Source organism: Hippopotamus amphibius, chromosome 7 (genome assembly GCF_030028045.1).
Source record: "Hippopotamus amphibius kiboko isolate mHipAmp2 chromosome 7, mHipAmp2.hap2, whole genome shotgun sequence".
Classification (NCBI taxonomy): domain Eukaryota; kingdom Metazoa; phylum Chordata; class Mammalia; order Artiodactyla; family Hippopotamidae; genus Hippopotamus; species Hippopotamus amphibius.
The window spans coordinates 14623681-14646408 of record NC_080192.1 but is presented as its reverse complement, the minus strand read 5'-3'; the positions used below and the strand labels follow the sequence as shown (position 1 = coordinate 14646408).

The window sequence follows — 22728 nt, the reverse complement described above, 5'->3', positions numbered from 1 at the left end:
TCCCCCATCCCTTCTTGGGGTATTCTGTACATGGTCAAAGGGGATGGGATATGGGAATATGCTCTTCCTTAGACACAGATCATTAGACAATAGGCTACTTGACGGCAGTGGTCTCACGCAGCTCTGTACCTGCAGGGCCAACACCCTGGTCCATACAGTTTCTCAGAGAGAATTTACTATCTGTCAGGCACCATGCCAGTGCCTTATTCACCGTCCCTTGTCTGATCCTCGTGAAGATCCTGTGAATTGCTCCTACACTTTACCATTAGGTATCTGAGGCTCAGAGTGGTTAAGGAACTTGTTCAAGGTCACAGTGGAAAAGTGAAGAAGGATCAAAACCCAGGTTTATTGACATCATAAGCCTTGGTCCCTAAGCCCCTTGTCAGCCTGCCTTCCAGAATATTCCATTGGGAAGTTTTGAGAGATCATAAAATCTAAACCCCTGGTTTTATATTTAAAGAAAGGGGGTTTATTGATTTACTCATGGTCACTCAGCTATGGTGTGTGGCAGAACTGAGACAAAAACCTGGTATAGTGCCTCAATCTCATGCTTAAAATTTCAGGAGGAAATGAAGCCATATTCAGTGGCTGTTAAAAAACACTGATCACTATTCTATCAGCTTATCTCTGGACTCTGGGCCCCCTTTCGGTAATACAAATGTAATTTTCCAGTGGCATCCATTCAAAGTCAGAGTAATGAAGGACATAACCATATCCCCAGATATTGCCTGCTCTATGATTTCCTCTGCGTCTTCTCCACTGCAAACCAGGTCAAACAAGATATGATGCATTTCACCTGCCTGCTGATAAAAGTTCCCTCGCTGGCCCTCCTTGGGGAGGTACCATGTCTCCTTCTGCTTGGTTGCAATCATACAATGATCAAGAGCTCTGAGTATTCAATGGGAACCCAAAAGATGAAGAGGAAGTCACTGGCACTTCATGAATCTATGGGTTCAGTGATCTTGCAGTCTCCAGAAAAAAGTGCTGGTTTGGAAAGAGACCTCTAGGTCTGGATCACAGCTCTGACACTCCCCTCCTTGTAAGAAATTGGACATATAATTTAATTTTTGAGCCTCATTTTTCTTGGCTGTAAAATGGACATAAGATAATATCTTTTTTTTGGGGGGGGGGTACACCAAGTTCAATCATCTGTTTTTATACACATATCCCCGTATTCCCTCCCTTCCTTGACTCCCCCCCACCCTCCCTCGAGTCCCCCCCACCCTCCCCACCCCAGTCCTCTAAGGCATCTTCCATCCTCGAGTTGGACTCCCTTTGTTATACAACAACTTCCCACTGACTATCTATTTTACAGTTGGTAGTATATATATGTCTGTGCTACTCTCTCGCTTCGTCTCAGTTTCCCCTTCACCCCCCGCCCCCTCCCATACCTCGAGTTCTCCAGTCCATTCTCTGTATCTGCCTCCTCGTTCTTGTCACTGAGTTCATCAGTACCATTTTTAGATTCCGTATATGTGAGTTAGCATACAATATTTGTCTTTCTCTTTCTGGCTTACTTCACTCTGTATGACAGACTCTAGGTCTATCCACCTCATTACATATAGCTCCATCTCATCCCTTTTTATAGCTGAGTAATATTCCATTGTGTATATATGCCACATTTTCTTTATCCATTCGTTTGTTAATGGGCATTTAGGTTGCTTCCATGTCCTGGCTATTGTAAATAGAGGAGTTTGGAGTGATGGGATGATGAGATACTAAGGGGTCTGATTTCTTGTCTTATCTTTTCCAATAATCCTGTGTGACCATATAGAAGCCCATATCTCTGGACTTTCATCTATGTCTGTAAAATGAGGGGGCTAGATTTGATGATCCATAGTTCTCTCCCACCTCTGGCTCTCTGTCTTATCATAATATGGGTTTCTAAACACCTCCCCATTCCCCGGTTGGGTGGCCCAGCATCTTGTGGCACAGTTGACCCTCCTGCTGTAGTTCATACCACCCACTATTTTTTTTTTTTACATTTGCAAAAATCATTTTATTTTGTATATGTAAGTAGGGGATGAAAGATTACCCTCCTAGGTTCTATATCTGGGTCTTTGTAAGAAACTGATTACAGGCAGATTAATAAGAGAAAAAGGTATACAAATGTATTAATTTTTAATATTACGTGCACAGGGGCATCACAGGGGAAAAAACTGAATACCCAAAAAAGAGGTAAGATTTGAAAGCTTACACAGTTGGTCGTTTTTATCTGTGGGTTCCGCAAACGCTGTTGGGTAAATCCGTGTATTTGAGCCCAGGGATGCGGACCCGTGGATAAGGAGAGGAGACTATACATTTTACATAAGGGGCTTGAGCATTTGCATACCACCCACTATTGTTTTCACGTCTTTCTCACCTGCTAGACTGGGAACTCCTTGAGGGTAGGTCTGTGCCTTGTCCACTGTTAGAACCCCAGTGCTTGTTGTGTACTAGTGGACGCCCAGTCAATGTCTAAGGAAATTGGAAGGAAGGAAGGCAATAAGGAGAGACCCCTGAATCTTTCCTCCAGAGAACTGATGATCACACTGTGACATGCAAGCTGTGAGGCAAACAGAGACTGTCAGCGGAGCAATGGAAAGAAGGCTGTCTGTCTTCTGAGCACGGAAGCTATAAATTCACACACCATGCATGTGCTTAGCTATCTGTGGCAGTAAATCAAGACACAGTAAGGGGAGAGCTCAAAATCCAAAACCCAAACTTGTTGACGTGAGGATCATTATTGGATCATGACTGTAATCTAAAATATAGAAACCAAGTGGGTCATTATATTCCTAGTGCAGAAAAATCTTGGCAAAAGAAGGGAGGAGTGGCAAGTTTAGAGCAGAAAAATGGAAAGACCAAAGAGGCCAAAGGTGGCAATATGTGTCTGTCACTGACCGGGGAGAGGGACTCTTGCCAGCAGGTGTGGGCACTGTCACGCCCTTGGCCAAGGATGCCCCTCAGTGAGAAGGGGGATTCCACAGTATCTCAGCTGAAATATCCTCCTGACCTCACTCCCTGTGTTCTGACTTCATACACACCAAAGCAAGCTCAGATGAGAAACCAGAGTCACACGAAGCTCTCTATGATAATCAGGAAAAAACGTGAGGGTCATGCTGACATGAGTGCCCCACCCTACATGACAATTAAATCCCTCATTGGAACAAAGACAATGGAATTTGGTTGGCTTGCTGGTCTCTTATGAATCCTAGTGTCCCTGGGACTGATCAACTGTGGAGCAACAGAATGTGGGAGGCACAGGTGGAAATCTGGGGGATACTGTGTGGGTGGGAGTGGCGTGAAGAAGGAGAGGCCTCGGAGAAGTGGTCAGCTCTGCTGAGGCAGAGAGAGGGTCAGGAAAACATCCATGAGCTGATTCAAGCTGAATCCAGAAAGATAAAGATCCTGACAGATGAGACAGAGGAGGGTCGGGAATATATTGATGGTAGGTGGACTCCAGGCAAAGAGTGCAGTGTGAACAAGCCTCAGAGGCAGGAAATTGATAGCCAGAACATAAAAGGTTGGAAGATGGGAATGAGGGCATAGGTTAGAAGAGATAAGCGCAGACAGGACCTGCTGCTGTGTAACTGCAGGGGTAGTAATCACACGGTATTCTACTCGAATGGCCCCCTCTGTGGGGCCCTGGGGAGAGCCAGATCACAGAGGGCCTTGCATGCTTTTCTTCGCAATTTGAGACTTTGTTCAGAAAGCCATGGAAAACTAATAAATCATTTTAAGCAAAGAACAACATGATTTCAGATTTATATTTGAAAAACTTTACACAAGCTGCAGTGCAAAAGTTGAATTTGCTAGAGAAAGACTCTGGACAGAGTGAGCAATTATGTGCCTACTGAAATTGTCAGGAAAGACTACTGGGGCCTGATCCAGGGTAGACAAGGTGGGACTAGGGAGAAAGAGATGATTAGAAGAGGTGTGTGGAGTGGGAATCTACAGGACCTGGTGAATGATGGTGCCACTGGCAGGGATGGGTAACACCAGAGAGGAATGAAGAAAAGACAATGAGTTTGGACCTTTAGGGTCTGAGGAGCCCATGAGAGCTCCAGGTGAGACTGTGCAAGGGGCAGCTGGATCCAGACAAGAGCTCAGAGGGATACTGCTGCTTACAGTGCCAATTTCAGTGCACAGAGCAGAATGGTAGGTGGATCCAAGGGAGAGGGTGGGATTAGCCAGGCAGAGTGTGGAGGCTAGGAGGGAAGGGAAGGGAAGGGAAGGGGAAGGAAGGCATAAGGGAGCCAAAGACAGAAAACTGGGAGACACCTACATTTTAGTAGCAGGAAGAGCCTGAAGAGCCTGCCAAGAAAACTGAGAACGTACAGTTGGAAAGGCAAAAAGCAAAAACCCAAAGAGAGTGGAGTCTCAGCAGCCAAGTTTAAAGAAGGATGTAATCAAGGGCATCAGACGCTCTCTGGGCATCCCCATTGCACAGGACAAGTCCATTTCTATTCCAGCAGGTTCAACTGAAGAGAACTCAAGCACCTTGGCAGAAATAGGATCTCCAGCCCAATCTGACGGAAGAAACCAATCCCGTGTCTGTCTGTCCATCCCATTCCTTCCCAAACCACAGAGCACCAGGCAGAGACACTCATGTATGTCTTCTGTGCAAAGCTGAGCATGCAACCTTCAAAGAAACCACAAAGGAGCTACTCATTTTTAAAGGAAAAACACATGAACTCCATGGGCATAAGGAAGATATTAAGACAGGGTCAAGGAGAAGTTCTGCCTCCACTGCACATTATTCTTCACAGAAATGATCGACTGACTGAGCACACAGTCGCTTAAAAAAAAAAAAAGAAGCAAGTGCTGGAATATTAGCTCTGTTCCCCATCTCCCGCCTCCCCAGAAAATGGGGCACAAATTGTGTCCACTATGCACATGTGTTTTCTGGCTTAAAATCCCTGGGAGTAGCTCTCTGTGAAAAGAAATGTGAAAACCCCAGGATTCTGGTGAACTCAGCCAGAGACTCACACTAAGGGGTCTTCACTCCCTGGCAGGGCTGGGGGAGAGCTGGGGCAAGACACGCCCTGCAATTTTACTGCCATGAAATTGGTTCCAGATGGAAGTGAGGAAAGGTGTTTACTCCCTGCTGGTGCCAGACACAGAGAGAACCTGAAGCACCTACATCTTAGGTCCATAATTGCCCAGTGCTGGGCAGCAACCCTGCTGAGGGCCCACGGTGATGGGTGGACCAGGGCTGTCTGTTGCTTGGAAAAGGCTATTTTGAATGTAATGGCTTTCAGATGGACTGCGGGTTTGGGGGAAGGCACTGTGGCTGGGGTCTGGAGGAGAAGGGGCAGGAAGCAAAAGAGGTGTATCCCTACACGGCAACAGAAATGACTCGTCTTGTCAATACCTTCTCCAGGTTTAATTTCCAGAGGCTAGCTCTGCCCTGGAAGAGTAGGACCATAGCATCCTCTGCTGTGTTCCCAGATCTCCCCTATCCTATCCCCCCAAACCCATGATTCACAAGTATGTAGCTTCCTGAGAGCACAGCTCCCGTTGGGTTGACATGTGGCCAGACTGGGGGTGGAGAAGCTGGGCAGCCACGGACCCAGACGGGATGCTGACTGAGAGCTCTGTGGCCACTGCAGACGGGAGGGGTCAGCTTCACCCACTCAAAGGTACCCACACCCCACTGACTAGCATGGAACTGTGCCCCTCCTGCCTTCTTGGTGAGACTGGCTGAGGCTTCAGGCTGAGGAAATGGGTGTTCTCTGGCTTACAGCGCCCCCTAGCACTCGCCAGAGGGATAGGGCTCTGTGAGCTCTCCAAGGAGCTGCCACCTGCCTATCTGAATACTGGGAAAGGGCCCATGGGGCCAGTCAATTCCATTCATTCAACCAATACTGACTGACTTACTGGTTACCAACACTGTCCTCAAGGGGCTTATAATCCAGAAAGGTAAACAATCATGTTACAGTCAGACAAGTGGTGTGAAAGAAAGAAGCACAGGATAATATGGGAGGGGGTTGATAAAGACTGTGGGTAGGAATCAGAGAAGGCTTTCTGGAGGAGGTGACATTTCAGCTGTGACCTGAAAGCAGTACAGAAGTTCAATGAATTTTGGAAATAAGGTATGGAGGTAACAAAAGGCATATTTCCTGATCTTTTAGTGCTTATGATCCAAGAGGCAAAAAGACACATAAACGAGTAATTACAATGGGGCTCTATCAGGAACAAGACCCTCAATTTCTCCTATGCCTTTGCCACCACAATCTTTGTGTTCTGCCTGAGTCTTGGAGGAGAGAGCAAAAAGCAGAATAGGGACTCAGTGTTGATTGAGAGATTGATGGATGTGCTTCAGTCTTGGTCACATTCGATTTGTCTCAAACCTGTTTAAAAAGCAAGCTCTATCTTCTCTTCAGAGACATTCACCTTGCCTTTTGCATGGATTCTGAGACTTTCTAGCCAGGGGGGATGTTGGAGATCACTAAGTTACATCTTTTATCCAATAAACATGAAAACTGAGTCTAGACAGGTGAGGTGACTTGCTCCCACACACAATTGTTCTGCAACAACCTTTGGAACAAATCTCAGGTCTTTTGCTTTCTTTTTTATTCACCCCAGACTCTTTTTGTCCCCCAGAAAGAAAATTTTCATGTGTCTCTTTGCAGCAACATGTTTGAAATGTTTTCAAAAGGTATTAGATAATTTAGAAGGGGAGAAATAAACACACAAGAGACAAACCTCTGAGGAGTACAGAGCTGTGGTCGTTATGATTGGCTCAGAGGTGATTATTATCATAACAGAGAGCTATTTCGTCAGTGCAGGCAGAATTCTCTACTTGGACACTGTGCAAAGGGACTCTGAAACTCATCTACAGATCTGAAATGCACTTCTGAAAAGCAGATTCAGGACTGTGAGTGGCTGCAGAAGAGCATAAGCATTAGGTCACATGCTGCAGCTGGAGGGACTGAGGCCCATGGGTGGGTGGGAGAGAGCCCAGGTAAGGAATCCGGCAGCTGCAGCACAATCTTGGCTCTGCCACGAGCTAACCGTGAGACTTGGGGCAAATTCCTTCACCTGTCTGAAGCTTATTCTCCCCATCTATAAAATGAGGATGGGTAGTCTCTGAGGTCACTTTTCAGGACCTCTAAATGTCTATGAAAGACTTCCCATAGATTCTAGTATCCTGGAACTTGACATGAACGGGGGTGGACAAGACCGATTTAGAAATTTCTTCAGTTCTTCTGGGGTTTATAAATCTATCATTGTCCTTAGCTGTCAAGAGAAAGTGGGGAGCTGGTCTCTTCATTCTTACCATTAGCCCCAGGCCACTCCATCGAGCTTCTGAAGTGGCCTTGAAAAAGCAATTCTTAATATTATTAGGTCCATGGACACCACGACATCCAGATTGATGGCTGTGAGGTCTGCTTGCTGGAGGGCCTGACCCTGGCGGTAGGGCTCCCTTCTACAAGGACTCATGAAGCTTGCTTTTTCTTTCCCTCAAGGTGAGGACTGAGCTGACCTTACATGGATGGGCAGACGGCAGTCCCCTCAGGTTAGACATTAGGGAGAACTTCCCAACTGAAAGGGAAGCTGAACTCCAAAGACACTGGCCCAGCTTAGGATACAGAGCGAGAGGAAATAAACCAAAGGCAATTTCATTACCTTTCCACTCGAAAAACAATCAGATTACTCTTACACTTACACAATTAAGAAGCTGCCATAAACGCTTCAGATGTTTTCTATAAGGAACCTGCTGCTTGACATTCAGCAAAAGTTATTTCTGATACTCATATTCCAGGCAAGCCTTCCCTTGGAGAAACTATTGGTAATTTGGGCAAAACCTTAAAGTGAGAAGAAAAAAAAAAAGAGAGGGCCTCTACACGTAAGATGCTTATCCAAAGTGGATTTGGTCTGGAAAGGCTTATAAAACCTTCCACATGACTGGCACCAGTGCAGGGATAAACAAAACTCGAAAATCCCACCAAGTATGCCCTCATTCAACCTGGGTCCTTGGAGTGGCCTCCAGAGCGTTCACTGCTCAAGACTCAATGGGCTGCTGGCCACACCCACATCCGTGTCCCCTGCGACCCTGTTTTGCACTCTGAGAGCTAAAAAGCAGTGTGGCCAAACATCTCAGACCTCAAAGTATTTCTAGTGTGGTTGGGAAAATAGCACAACTATATCCCGTGAAACAAGGAGCAAAGTCTAAAGTAAACACTGAGAGAAGGAAAGCTCTCTCTGGGTCGGGCTATAGTTAGAGTGAAGGTGGGAAGGCTCTTCAAAGTTGGGAAGGGGACAAGATAGAAAAATGTGGAAACTAGATTCCCTTCCTTATAGCTGACAGTTTTAAGGGGAAAAAAAGGAGCTTAAAAAATGTTCTTGGAAATAACCATTTCCAATGAAATTTTCTGCTTCTGCCATTCCAATGTCACTTCTCTGAGGTGTAAACAGAGGAGTTTCTGAGGAAGAGGTTGAACTTGCATTTCTGAGCAGTAATTCCCAGTCTTTATTTTGTTCCAAACTTTTAGCATGTCTATTGCCAAATCATTTAAGTCTCTTTCTAAACAGGATGAGTTGGAAGTGAAAGTGAGAGAGACGGAAGAATAGAAAGATAGAAGGCTCCAGCTGCAAAAGGGCATTTGCACAGTTAAAGCTAACCGCTGTTCAAGTCCAAGAAAATAAATGCCTCTCTTAAGGTGGGAGTGAGTGAATGGAGTTCCTGGCTGGTTGCCAAGTAATGTCACCTTTCTGTGCCAGTTTCCTCATCTGGAAAGTGTGAATAATACCTTGTGTTTTCCCTATCTAAAAGGATTATTGTGAGATGTAATGAGGTGAGATATGGAAAATATAAGGCAGAATCAAGATGTTACTGAATAATAAGAATAGTCATAGTATTAGTTATTAGCAGGTATCCATTATAGCTCATAGTCCTGAATCGTGGATCTTTCTACAGGATCTGGTTTTCTCCCTGTTCACCCCTAAATTCCTTGCTGAAGGATGGAGACCTGTCTGCCCTAGGTGGAGTTACCATTTCCTCCTGCCCTTTCTACTTACTGGTTTTTCAAATAAGCTCAGGGACTTTGCACTTGCTGTTCTCGCCTCCCAGACTGCCACATAGCTGAGCTTTCTTGTTCACATCTCAGCCAGGATGTCACCTCCTCAGACAGACTTTTTCTTATTATCCCATTGACAGCAGCGCCCTCCCTAGTCATTTCTAACCCATTACTCTGTTTTGCTTTCTTCATGGCACTATTACCTTAGAAAATCACCCTGTGTACTCATGTATTTACTGATGTCTTGCCTTCAAAGTTCCGCGGGAGCAGAGTTTGTTTTGCTCTCGCAGCATGCAGAACAGTGTTGAATGACTTCCCAATTTACTCCGGCTGAGCCCAGGAAACAACCTTTAATCACAGCCAGCTCCAAAAGGCAGATGGCTTCTTCGTGTACAAGGAAGTCAGGGGCGGCGATAAAGGGTGGGGTGCGGGGGTGTGGTTCTTCCCCCTCTGACCCTGCTCTCTCCAGGGAAGGTAGAGAGTTAGCCTTTACCTATCCTTTCCACCAGGCGTAGTCAAGGGCTCCAGAGCAGGGCCACCTCTGGCCTGCCAACGGGTTGGTGCTGGGGTGGGTGGTAGTTGATTCTGGTTTGGGTCAGAGGCGCCCAGGGGGTGGGGTGGGCGTGTGCCAAGGGTGCAGGCGGGAAGGGCACGGGGGCGCCGCTCCGAGGGCCCCTCTGCCAGCGCATATCGGAGGTGCGTCCAGCCCACCCACTCGCGTGCCCACAGCAGCATTATTCCCTATAAGGATCTGAACTGTACGGGCGGCCCCGCCCCGTCGCCCCGCGCCCCCGGCACCGCCCCCTTTTTGGAGGGCCGATGAGGTAATGCAGCTCTGCCATTGGTCGGAGTCGGTGGGCCCCGCGCGCCCAAGAGGTGGTGCCCGGGGGGCCCGCGCTATATATCACTCGGCAGCCTGGCTGCAGCGCAGAGCGGGCAGCGGGCGGGTGCTCGGACAGCTTCTTCTCCTGCTCCTCCGGTTCCTGCTCCAGCCCCCGCTCCTTCGCCGGGAGAGACTAACCACCCGCCCAGTCGTGCGCCAGCGCCGAGGCAGCCTCGCCGCATCCCATCCCGTTCCGCTGGGCACTCGGAGGGCGGCGCGCCTGAAGCCAAAGTTGCCCGGCAAGGGCGGGCAGGCACGCTCAGGCTGTAGCGACCCCACCGGCGGCGCGCGAGGCAACTTTGCAGAGGCGAGCAGCAGCCCCGGCAGCGGCAGCGGCAATGACTCCCTGGCTCGGGCTCGTCGTGCTCCTGGGCAGCTGGAGTCTGGGGGACTGGGGCGCCGAGGCGTGCACATGCTCGCCCAGCCACCCCCAGGACGCCTTCTGCAACTCTGACATCGGTAAGCGCTCCCGGTGTCCCCGCCGGAGCCCCCGCGGTGCCCGCTCGCGCTGCAGCCCGGACTTGGGTGCTGCTCCGGGTGGCATGGCGAGCCCCGCTCCTTTTCTCTGCCTGGGCTTGGGGCGAGGTGGGGACACTTAGGTTCCTGGGGCAGGGGCCCCGGCATGACCGAAGGGGGAGATGCCTTGCAGAGAAACCCACAGAGGCTGAGTGAACCCCTTGCAGCCATGCTCTTTTAGGGCGTGAGGTCCTTACCGGTCCCTTTGACATCTGGAAAATTTCCCTTTTCACTATCACGGGAGGACCGGCCGGGGGAGAAAGGTGGGCAGAGCGTTTCTAAAACTTGGAATGCCAGCTAAAGTGCTGGGATGATGAATAGTTTAAAACAAAAAAAAAAAAAAAAAAAAAAAAGGAAAGAAAGAAAGTTGTCAGCCATGTGCAGGGAAAGTTGCAGGAGAAACGTGAAGTGTTCTGAGTTTTCACCATCTCCCCACTAAGTTCACTCTTTTCACTGAGACCTAACCCAGCCTCACATTCCCTAGGCAAGTGCTAACTGAGCTTCTGGGACTGCCAAGTTTGGGTGGATTTAAGAGGAAAGAGAAGAAAGCCGTGGGGTTGACCCTCCCCGGAGGAACTGTATTACAGAGTGTTGATAGCAAGCAGAGGTGGCGTGTGTGAGGGATCACTTATCACGCAGCTGGGAGAATTCACAGGGAGGCTATTTTTTTTCCTTGAATGTGTATGGGGAGGGGGAGACTGAGCAGTGGAAAACAGATCTGTCACCAAAAGAACAAAGATGCCAAGGGTCAAATCATGGTGACTATTCCGAATTGAACTTAGTATCTTTATTAAAGACTCAGTAAGAAGCAGAACCATATCAAGGGCCCTGAGAGTGTGCTGGTAGAACTTGTTCGGGACACTTGTGCTTGGATGGCCAGAGGTGGAGTAGCAGCTGGAAAACATCTCTCCTCTCCTTCCCAGCTCATAAAGCATGCAAGTCCAGTGGCCCTTGCTCTGTGTGTGTGTGTGGGTGGGTGGGTGTGCGCGCGCGCGTGCATGCACGCACCGCTGGCTGGGGGTGGGGTAGGACACCGTCTAGCCACCCTCTGCCTGTGTCAATTCAGAGGTGAAGAATGGAGTGTGTGTGTTTTAAGTACAGTCATAAAGGAGAAAGAAATTTTCCACTGGGTACTGGGTGAGGGCCTCCACAAGTGTGCTGCAGGGGAGGAGAGGGAGGGGGCAGGAACCTGGCAGGGGAGGCAGCTGAGGTTGGGAGGGGCACTGCTGGTGGGCTGGGTGAGCCTAGGAGAAGTAAGGGAGGTAGCTGCAGTGACCAGGTCAGTCCAGTTGGCAGGCATGCGTGTTTGTGTGACCTGGGGTCACCCGTGTTAGTGGTTTCCCGGAGCCTGTGCTGGGCACCTTTCCCTCTCCTGGGGGAACCTGACTGGCCCCTGGGTGTGTTGACAGCCTGGAAGAATTCTTTTGGGCCGCCTGAGGCCTGGAAGGTTTTCTTGCTCCTCCTCTGACTGCCCCCACCCAAATTCCTCTTGGCCTGTCCCTCTGCACCCTGTGGGTGTCATTCCCACCTGAGTGCTGCTGGGAGCTGCTGCGGGTGGTGGTTCTGGTCCTGTTCAGTGAAGAGCACATATCTGGGGCCAGGAGTCAGGTGGAGTCAGGGCGCTGTCCCCTGCTTGACAAGCGCTTGGGTGTGTTCACTTGGATTTCTGGTGTGTGGGGAGAGGGAGACCTCGTGCCTTTCCCTTGCTCTTGGCTTCTGGGTTTCCACCCTGGAAGTTCACTAGGGAACAATGGGAACAGGAGCAAGGAGACCGCTTCCAATGGGGGCACTGCCTGATTCTGTTCACTGCTTAGGCTTCCTGCAGTGTGTCTGAGCTGATACAGAAAGTTTCTTGTGATTTCTCGGGATTTATTTAAGAAATCCTCCCACATCCCCCTCCTCAATAAACTGCCCAGAGTAAAGCAAAGTTACCAGGAAGTACCCAAAGGCAAGAACATTGTGGTAGCAGAAATAAAAAAGAAACAGAAAAACTTCGATACTGCTGGCGCGGATCCAAAACTGTTCTGCCTCGGTTTGGTGCACTGCACTAGTGGCAGGGATGAGATAATGCTTTTAAAAATGGGAGGTGTGGATGTGGGCTGCTGGCTTGTTGACCTCCTCTGCCTTACAGTACCCTGCTTGCGTCCAGTAGGTGGCTCCCAGTATTCCTAGCTCACAGCCCTTCTGGTTTCCAGGCTGTCTGTGTTGACGCCTGCCTGTTATCTCCATGAAGGAAATGTGTAGACGCTCCCATTCCCCTTGACCCCTACGACCCCACCAATCAATCCTGTGGTCCATGAAAGATGCTTACGCCAGCCCACCAGCTTCCTTTTCCAGAACCTTCCTGGCTCTTTCCTCTTTGTGGCTGGGTGTCATGTTGCTGAGCGAAGGCCCTCTCTAAGGAATCCCCCATGGCCTTCCCTCTCCTTTGTCCAAATCCACAGGTGTCTCTTTTTGCCTTTCTCCCCCAAAGCCCTGGGGATTGGCATTGCCTTCTGGGTGAGGAGGAGTTAAAAGGTGTTTCTATGGCAACTCCAGGCCCTGCACCCTAGCGAAGTGTTTAGAAGAATAAACTACATGCCGGCTTATAAAACATACTGTGGCGGAAAGAAAAGGACTTGGCAGCAGCCACGATGTCTGTGGCCCCCTCCCCACCAGTCACTGCCCCTGAAACTCTTGACAAAACCTTGATGCTGGAGGAGAGAAGGGAGGGGACTAGGAATGAAGACGGCAGCCTCGGCCTGCTTTCCGCTCCACAGCTCTGTCCAGCTCAGGAAGGGGTGGGCAGTGCCAAGAGCCTTCTGAAAATTGGGGTACTTGTGCCTGTGCCTGCATGTATGTGTGTATGTGTGTGTGGTTTCTGCAGGGGGTGGGAGCAGTAGAGAGAGAGAATTTTGCTTCAGAATGCCAAGCCCTCCTTTGCACAGAAGAATGGAGCTGTGCAATAGAGTGCTGGGGGCCTGCCCCCTGAGACTGTTGGGAATTCGAGAGTGAGGCTCAGCTTGGGGGCCCACTGCCAGCTCTGGAGGATGGTCTCTGGATGTCTCCAAATTGTTTTGACAGGGACCAGTGCCAGCAGATTCTTTTGGTATCAGATCTGAGGTTGTGGTTTTAGCAAAGAAGCCATTTTCAAAGAAGCCCGATCTATTCTCTCTCACTCACAAACACACAATTACACTTTACACTGGGCTGTGTGACTTAAGGAAAATAAAAAGGATCAGACTTCAGAGAGGAGCCAGTCACTTGGGGAGTGGACGCAGGCTGTCGGCATCTTAGTAACTCAGGAAAGAGGAGAGCTGCTCTTCGTCGAAGAAGGGAAGGGACATCTCTCCGACTCCCTCTGGGTGCAAGCACTTTGCAAGTCCTGTGTCTTTCATCCACACAGTATCCTTAAGAGTAGGTATTACACCTATTTTTTTTTCAGATGGAAAACATTGAGTCTGAGAGAGATTGTGCTTGCTCAAGGTCACCCAGCTCCTATACGGTAAGGCTAAAGCCATTCTTAGTTATGCCAATCTTCCAAAACTTACCTTTCATTTACCCTTGATATTCTAAGGCAGATGACCCTTCCTAGGACCCTTCCTAGGATGGAATTAACATTTGAAGAATGCCTTACTTATCGATTTGGGGAGTTTTCCTTAGAAATATGTAGATAGCCAAAATGACCAGAGGTTTTAATTAAACATCATCTTATGGGAGTGAGAATTAATTACTATCATCGTCATCATATTAGGGTATAACTAGAGAAAAATATAGGAAATTTTCTAGTGTTCTTTGGCTATTAGAACTGGAAGAGGCCCTCAAAACCACAGAGTCAAAGTAAAAAAAAAAAAAATTCAGTTTGTCTCACTGAGGCCCAAGGAAAAGGAAAGGTAATGGGGATAAGAGATTTTGGCCTTCAATACTCTCACCCGTCTGGGTAGGGATGAGTGGGAGCCTCCCAGGGTGGGGTGCCCAGTCTATGTAGACTGCCAGTATGATGGGAGGAAAACCAGAGAGAGTCAGGAGACTGGGTCCCGGGCTGGCTGGAGACGGTGCCCCTCCCAGGGTTCTGTGTCCCTTTCACAATCCCTGGATAGATAAGGCTAGAAAAGTGGCCACAGAAGTGGCTTGGGTGGAGGGACTTTTGTTTGTTTTGCAGGAACAGCAGGAACCATTCAGCTCCACTGCTGAATGGCGCATTCCAACAGGTTCATTAATTAAAAACAAAAACAACAACACAATTCTCCATTGCATGTAGCTTTTACCGTTGCAGCCGGTATGGACAGGGAGGCCCCTTCTTCTAGGCTTTGTCATAGTAGTCAACTCCTGGGTGGCCTGGAGAGGCAGTGTGGGGTGGTGGGAAGGCCGTGGCGTGGGCGGAGTTGGGCTTAAATCCTTCCTCTGGGGCTTGTTGGCTGTATGCACTTAAGCATGTGATTGGCCATCTTGAAGCTTTAGTTTCCTCATTTATAAAAGGGGAATAATAATCTGTATGTTCTTGGCCTTTTAATTTTTATACATATTTTAAAAATTACAAGGATAGTATGAATACATTCTATGTCCGTGTGTATGTATCTGTGTGTAGATCTATATCCATCCATATATCCGTCCATCTAGCATCCACCCATCATCCATCCATATCCATCCATCCATCTATCTATCTATCTATCTATCTATCTATCTATCTATCTATCTATCTATCTATCTATCATCAGATCAGGGTGAAGTCCTTTTTGATTACTTCCTCTAATTCTAGCCCCTTCCCCATGCGTTTACATACATAGGTACCCACAGAAAACTTATAGTTTTTTCCCTTGGAAACATGAATGGTAGAACACTATAAATAGTGGAATACCAATACAGTGTTCTCTTCTTTTTTCAATGAACAATATGTTAGAGATTGTTCTCAGTTAATATACATATAGATCTACTTCATTTTTTTAATGCATAGAATTTCATATGGTTATATATTTTAAAAACTAATTATGGAGTGGTTACTATGTGCCAGACACCATTCTAAATAATGAACAGGCATTAACACATTTAATTCTCTCAAAAGTCCTATTAGGCAGGTGTGCTACTCTTGTCTCCATTTTACAGATGAGGAAAATGAGGCTTCAAAAAATTAGGTAATTTGTTCAAGGTTGTTGCAGAGCCTGTATTTAAACCTCTGCAGCCTGGCTTTAAAATATAATCAACTACTATACTATATATTACATTACATTATATGTCATATTATATAATATATATTTATATATGATTTTATTACTATACTACCCTATAGGTATAGGTACATATTTATTTAGCCATTCCCCTATTGATAGATATTTAGGTTTCTAACAGCTTTTCACCCTTACAAAGAGCACTACAACAAGTTGTCATCGTACAATCCTCTTGTTCATATGCACGGATATTTCTCTATGGCAAATGTACAATTTGGAATTATCGGACATAAAGTATGTGCATTTTACATTTGAACAGTTCCTGATAATTTGCCCTCCAGAGTGGCTTTGTAACACAGTTCCTTTCAGATATGCAGCATGCAGTGATGGAGGAACTATTATAGCCCTGTGCTGGAGATACTTCTGTGCTTCTCTCAAATGGGGAAACATTTTATGACTTTTATTGACTTCCTGAGGTTTTTTTTTCCTTTTTTGCTTATCCCTTTGTCCCCTTGAAAGGGAACAATATTAAGGCTACTTAGACCAAGTCGATGGGAGCATTTTTGTAGGAAGAATGGGACTTATGTGCCAGGAAAGCCATGTCCTTTGACTTGTTGCAGTTTTGGATTAATTTAGTTGCTGATGGTTTTATTTGTTTACTTATTTTTGCTTCAATAAGGAGGAATGGGCCTTTCATTACACTAAGTTACTTGACTTCAGGGTGTGACATAAACCCAGGTTCATGTTTTGAAGACATGTGCGCCGTGCACAGGGTCTTATTTGCTGACTCAAAGATGTCCCCTAGTTGACTGGGCCTGGCCAGGCTCATGGTGGCAGCAAGGGGATTCTTCCCTTTGTCCCCCTTCTCCCCTTGTCATTGAATTTGGATGGCACTTGGATGAGTGGTAGGATGGCCATAGGATGGAGATGGACAGTGGAGAGGGGGCAGGGTGGGTCCTGGCCAAGAAAGATGCCAGAATCTCATCTTGATGGGAGCTAGAAGGGAGTTTAAGAGAGAATTTCACTGCTCTGATTAAAACCTTTCAGTGGACTCTTGGGATAAAGTGTTATAAAATGGCTCCAACAACGGCCAGTCTGGCCTCTGCCTACCTTGTTACCATCACTGGCCCTTCCAGCTCCAGCTGTTCCCATTCTTTCTCTGGGTCTTGACCCATGCCCTCCCCTCGATTTTGAATGCCTCCCATCAACTTCTCATTCTCAGGATCTCACTTGGTCCCATTTCCCTGCCCACTTCCTGGAATTGGTGCAGAATAATCATACCTTGACCAAATGTTAAACCTGTTGAAAAACACCATCTTTAGGAAAAAAACAATTCTTTGGAGCTGCTTGGGAAATTCCCAGAGGGGGTCATTCTTGGGCTGTCCTAAGGGCTGTGTACTACCCAAAGGGACACATCTAACCCTTCTAAGAGGGAAGGCACCTGCCATGTTCTTTGCATTACTTGATAAGTTCAGTCTCACCTTCTAGATATAATACTCAACCACTCTCCCAAAGAAGAAACTCCTTTTTTGCATATCAGTCACACTACCAGGTAGAGACTGCCCATCCCAACTGCCTCATGAGTGATCTGAGGTCAGAGAGGTGAAATCACTTGCCCAAGATCACACCACTAAGAAACAGATGAACCAGAACCTACATTTGTTTAATCTGCCTCCAAAAACTGTGTTCCAAATCAGTACAAACTAAAGGCTAGGATTCTTTGGATTTGAGAAGATGCTACTCCTTTTGTAACTTCCCCCACAGTGCTTTTTTGACTCCCTACTGTCGGGGTTCTCCTCTGTATGCTTCTCTTTGATTTTCTTCCATAGCTAGCCTCTGCAGCGCCTGCCTCCCCTGCCACCCCCAGGTTTATTATAGTATAGTCCTAACAAAAACCAAATCTCACACCCTATTTCTAATTCCTAACCAAGTACTCTTCGCACTTAATTGCGGTTCCCAGTCTTTTCAACCCCACAGACTATTTTTATTAATTTTCCTTCAACGGATTTCATGATTGGAAAAAAATTATCCATCACAACTTCATGTCTTGGATGTTGATGATTTTTCCATTACAAAAACCAGTTAACTATATCTATCACTGCTGACACTATCCAGTGTCTTTATTCTGATATAATCAGCTAATATAATTAACTGAAGCCCCAAAACAAAGAAACTTGGTGTTCGCCTAAACCTGGGAAGCATTCTCATGGGTTATTGGGTGATGACAGTGTATGACTTGGGCTGGTTCATGGAGGCGGAAAAGAGCTCATGGACCCCTTGTGGATCGCTGTCCTCCACCCCCTGGGAACGGGTCTTCTCTCCCATACCAGCTTTCCTCTCCTCCTGTGGGGCAGGTCCACACATCTCCCACCCTTGCTGTTTTCTAGGTCGCTCCCTGTGCTGAGGACAGGGTGGCGGAGGCAGTGGGTAACTGACGTGTCCTGGTTGAGTTGCCTAGCCATTCAGAGTAGGTGACACGGGCTGCTCCTGTTTGTCTGTTTTCCCGTGTTAATCTCTGACGGGCTGGAGCAGATGCGTACTGACTTGAGCTAAAGGAACTCACTAAATAGCATTTGACAGGAGGTCATAAGGTGTCTATCCCAGCCACAGTGGAACGAAGAGGCCTTTTCACTTGGCTGCTAAGAAAACTAGTGTCTAGAGGAGGGGAGGGGGCCAGGACAACTTTTCCTGATGTGTTTAGAAGCCATCTGCCAGAGTGGGGTGGTTGCCACAGAAGTGAGAGTCCTGGGTGCTGCCCAGCACCCGGTTCTGATTTGTGTTCACGTAAAGCCTAGCACCTAATGGTGGCATTCCCGGGGCAGAGAGCAGAGACCTCCCAGGCCTGCGGCCACCTGCTTTTCATGGGGGTGGGGAAGGGGAGGAAAGCTGAAAGGATGGTTTCAGAGAGCCCAAGGGAAAGTTTAGCGGGTGGGAAAATAGAGTCCTTGGATGACAGAGGGTGGGGAGGGCGGGGAGAGGGGAACTCCAGAGCAGACCAGAGCCATTCCAGAACCAGAGACATTAAATATTGCCCGGCTCTCATCCCCTCCCCCTCTGCCATCTTTGATCCCTCTCAGAATGAGGGCGCTGGGCACCAGGTAGCCCAGTTGCCTGCAGAGAAGCACTGCTCATTCAGAAATCTCATGGTTCCTGCAGTCCCCAGGTCAGAGCATAGGGAAGGCGAGCCTTGCAACCTGGGTCAGGCTTCATGAGGATGTGGTTTCATGGCACGAGGGCTCATGGTGTTTGGCTCAGGTGCTTGTGGTTCATGAATTCGGATGGATCTCCCTTTGACTTAGACTTGCTCATCATGAATAGACTTATAGGCTTTGAGATTTGGAAACACGTACCTCTTGTGAGCTCTGCTGCTCACCTAGTGTGGGTAAATTCTCTGGCCTCAGTTTCCTAATCTGCAAAATAGGGGGAATAATAGTATGTACCACATTGGGCTGCTGATTAAGTGAAAAAATTCAGGGAAAACGTTTAGTACTGAATCTGCCACATACCAAACGATGTTAGCTTTTAGTAGTACTGTTGTTCTACTATGTGGTAGAACAGGTATTTCTCACTTCATTTCTGGTGAGGAAAATGGGGCTCTGAGAGGAGAGATGTCTTCCAGGGTCACAAACAGAGACCTGCGTTTCAAAATCATGGTTTGACACCCCTCCCGCCCCCCTGCCAAGTCTAATGCTTTTCCACTTTATCACACTGCCTCCCACGGGACAGAAAAACAAAGCTCCCACTCTGCATTTTCATGACTCTGCACATTTTACAGTCTAAGTCTACTTGATTTTATTTGATGATTGCAACATCCCACCAGTGAGGGGTGAGGGGTCATCGTTCCCACTGAACAGATGGGGACAGTGAGAACTGGTGTGGATCAGGAGCTCGGCCACACAGCCAATATGTGGCATTGGGGCTGGAACCAACATCTTTCAAGGCCAAGTCCTACACTCTTTTCCAGCGTCAGGTGCCTCCCATCCCTCTTCAGACTGCTCCAACACATTTGCCTCTGGTAGTCACAGGGGGTAGATGCTGCGGTAGTCAATGGGAGGGCCTGGGAAATGATACTGAACTTGGGTATCAAGTCCATAGCCCCATCCCCATCTACCCTGTCTACCCCAGGGTTGGAAGATGTGCAGTGTCCAGGAGTGAGACTGGCCAGGAGTCAGGACACCTGGAGTCTAGTTCTAGGTCTCCTCCTGATTTGGGGATCACCTTGGTGATGTCAACCTCTCTGGATTTCAGGCTTTTTCTGTGAAATGGCAGAACTGGCTCTATGTGGCAGTTATGCACCTTCCCCCCACATATACTTATGATAAGCAATATTCTCCTGAATGCCTACTATGTGCCAAGTATTTCTGACTTTAAGTTCCTTTGGAAGGGTCTCTCTAATCTATCTGAATAATTGAGTACCTAAATCCATCAACAACACCTTTTAGGAGGTAATGTCTTTAGAAATATGGTCTATTAAGACAAGAGCCAGGATCTCTGTGGTTATGAAAGCGGATGAGGGCTTCGAGTAAACAAAACCACTAATGAGCCGACGTACTTTATTAGATGACATATTTGACCACCAGACTTCCTGTTGAAGCAGAGCTGATATGCCAAACAGATAGCAAACTTGCAGACCTAGTTGATGGCTAGGATTAAAAATCAAGGTCACTTCAGTGTCTGTCATTGATCCCTGGAGGGCTTGGTAAAAATTCTTTTGAGTAACATTAACACCACTACTGAAGCTGACAGAGAAAAGGTGGGATTGAGACTCAGTGCTCACGGGAACAAGGCCTTCCTGATCCACGGTCTACCGGAGCAGCCCCTTGCTCCAGAAAATGTGATTCATGGCTTGGCTCAAACATCTGTATCTGAGAAAACGCCCCTCATGGAAGACTGGCTCAGATAAACACCTGTGATTAAGACGTGTGTCATCTGATGAAACCTTTGTTTAAATGGATGAGGAGGGGGTCTTCTAAACCTCAAACATGTGTCCTATTGGGCAGTAGCAGTCCACTCCCTTCTCCAACAATCGGACGGATACCCCAAAAGATCTCGCAACTGCGATACAAATATCCAGCAGAAGGACTGAGAGATGTGAGAGAACCCCAACATCCAGGCTGTTCTCTGGGATGCAGTTTTGAACACATGGGTACTGGTGTGGGTTCCAGTTCCTTCTTGACTGATTCTCTCCTGGCCTGGGTTTCCTCAGCTCTCATCTAGGTCAGATCACAAGCCCAAATGCCTCCAGAGGCCAGACTCTGGAAGCTGGATGTTTGCATATTAAACCCACTGCATTATTACTAATGGCTCCCAAAAAGTGACACGTACTATGTGTTTTCCCACTTTGGAGGAATGAATGGGTACTAACAATTATTTCTTTATTTTAAGAAACAACAAACCAGTGGGCAAATATGATGAAATTAAGGACTTATCTTTGGCTTTGGAGTGGGGGAGTGATAGAGGATGGTGGTGACTGTGGAGAACTGAATAGTTCATGTCCCTTCGTAAGGGGACAGCTGCTGTCCAGCTCCAATCTATCAGAATGTGAGTCCAGTGCTGCCAGATTTCTAGTCTCTTAGAATAAGCTAGAAATCCAGGATTTTAATGTGAAATCTGATTTTTAAGTGTTGGCACAATTAAACACACACACACACACATACACACACACACACACACTCATGAGCAAAACAAAACATGTCCTTGGGCCAGCTTCAGCCCTACGGATCACCAACTTTGTGACCTTGAGTCCAGACAATCTCTTGAATTTCCTTTGGGTTGTAGGATCTCTGAGTGAATAAGACCAGCTGCTTTCTCAGGCAACATGATGTACCTGTCCTCTGTGTCCCCAGAGAACACTGCTCATGTGCTTTCTATCACACTTTCTGAACTTTTTGAGGTGGTTAAGAGCACAGGTTCTAGAGTTAGACTGCCTGGTTCAAGCCTTGGCTCCATTAACTGATAGCTCTATGATCCTGGACAAGTCAATCCACCTCAGCCTCCTTTTTCTTACCTGTAAAACGGAGGATGCCATAATAGGACTCTTAGCCTCCTAGGGTGGTGGGAGAGGTCATTGAGATGATGGGAGTCACCGACGTGGTCCACTGCCTGGGATGCAGTGAGGGCTTGATAAAGGTCAGCCATCATATTACCACTTGGTGCCTCCCCCAGATGGTGAGCCAGCTGGAGTACAGGGAGTCACACTCTACTCTCCACCCATCGCCCAGTGCACAGTAGGCATACAATAAAAGTATCTTGAATGAATGAGGGCATTTGAAGAAGAGAGCCTTCCAGCCTTTCCAGGCAATGGTGCACTTAACTTGCGTGTGTGTCCGAGAGAGAGAGAGAAAAGGAAAACCGGTTTCGGCATGCTGGGCATCACCAGCTCAGTGAAACCATGCTGTTCTCAGCTGCTAAGACAGCAGATAGCATGCTAAACAGTGGCGGTTCTCTTGGGAAATACAACCGGAACTACTGCCCATCCTTTTCCAAACAGAGAAGGGGTGAGCTGGCATGGAAACCAGAGTGCAGATGTCGAAACTTGGGTACTTACATCACGGGCGCTTTGGCAGCTTGACGGATTGTATTTATTCAGGGCCCCTTTAAGCCAGAGGAGATTCCTAGAGGCTCTTAAAATTTAATGCCCCACCTGGACCGTTAACATCTGTGTTTTATTTTGTTTAAAAAAGTTAACCCCAAATAGTTCAAATTCCTTTGGTATCCCTGGGAGAAGAGTTTCTTACTGGGCGACCCACAAGCAGGGAGGCGGAAAGGGTGAGGCTAGACCAGCACCTCTGGGAGAAATAATACTGTGAGCCACAAACGTGGCCCATGTATGTAATTTTAAATTTTCTTGTAGCTGCTTTTGGGAAAAGGAAAAAAAGACCCTGTGACGTTAATTTTAATACTGCTCTTAATCCGATATTCTAAAATATTATCTTTCTCACATGTCCTCAATTTAAACATTATTAATGGGGTTTGAATTTTTTCAGTTAAGTTTTTGAAATCTGATATGTATTTTACACTCATAGCACATCTCAGTTCGGACTAGTCACAGTGCTTAGTAGCCACCTGTGGTTAACGGCCACCTCATTTATAGGACAGCGCAAATCAAGACAGTATTTGTGAATGCAAGCCATCTTTTTTCTCTCCTAGTTGTTTTATGAGCTCCGCACAGAGATGTGGG

At 47.3% G+C, this 22728-nt stretch overlaps 2 protein-coding genes across 2 annotated transcripts in view; one reads left to right on the top strand and one right to left on the bottom strand.

Moving 5' to 3' along the window:
- The window catches only part of SYN3 (synapsin III), a 442694-nt gene that overhangs the window by 224796 nt on the left and 195170 nt on the right, over positions 1-22728 (bottom strand). The gene's annotated exons all lie outside the window — the stretch shown is intronic.
- The window catches only part of TIMP3 (TIMP metallopeptidase inhibitor 3), a 54672-nt gene continuing 41835 nt past the window's right edge, over positions 9892-22728 (top strand). Inside the window, exon 1 of the mRNA XM_057741454.1 lies at positions 9892-10347. Coding sequence (XP_057597437.1) covers positions 10227-10347 — 121 coding nt within the window. The 5' untranslated portion in view covers positions 9892-10226. The remainder of the gene's footprint in view (positions 10348-22728) is intronic.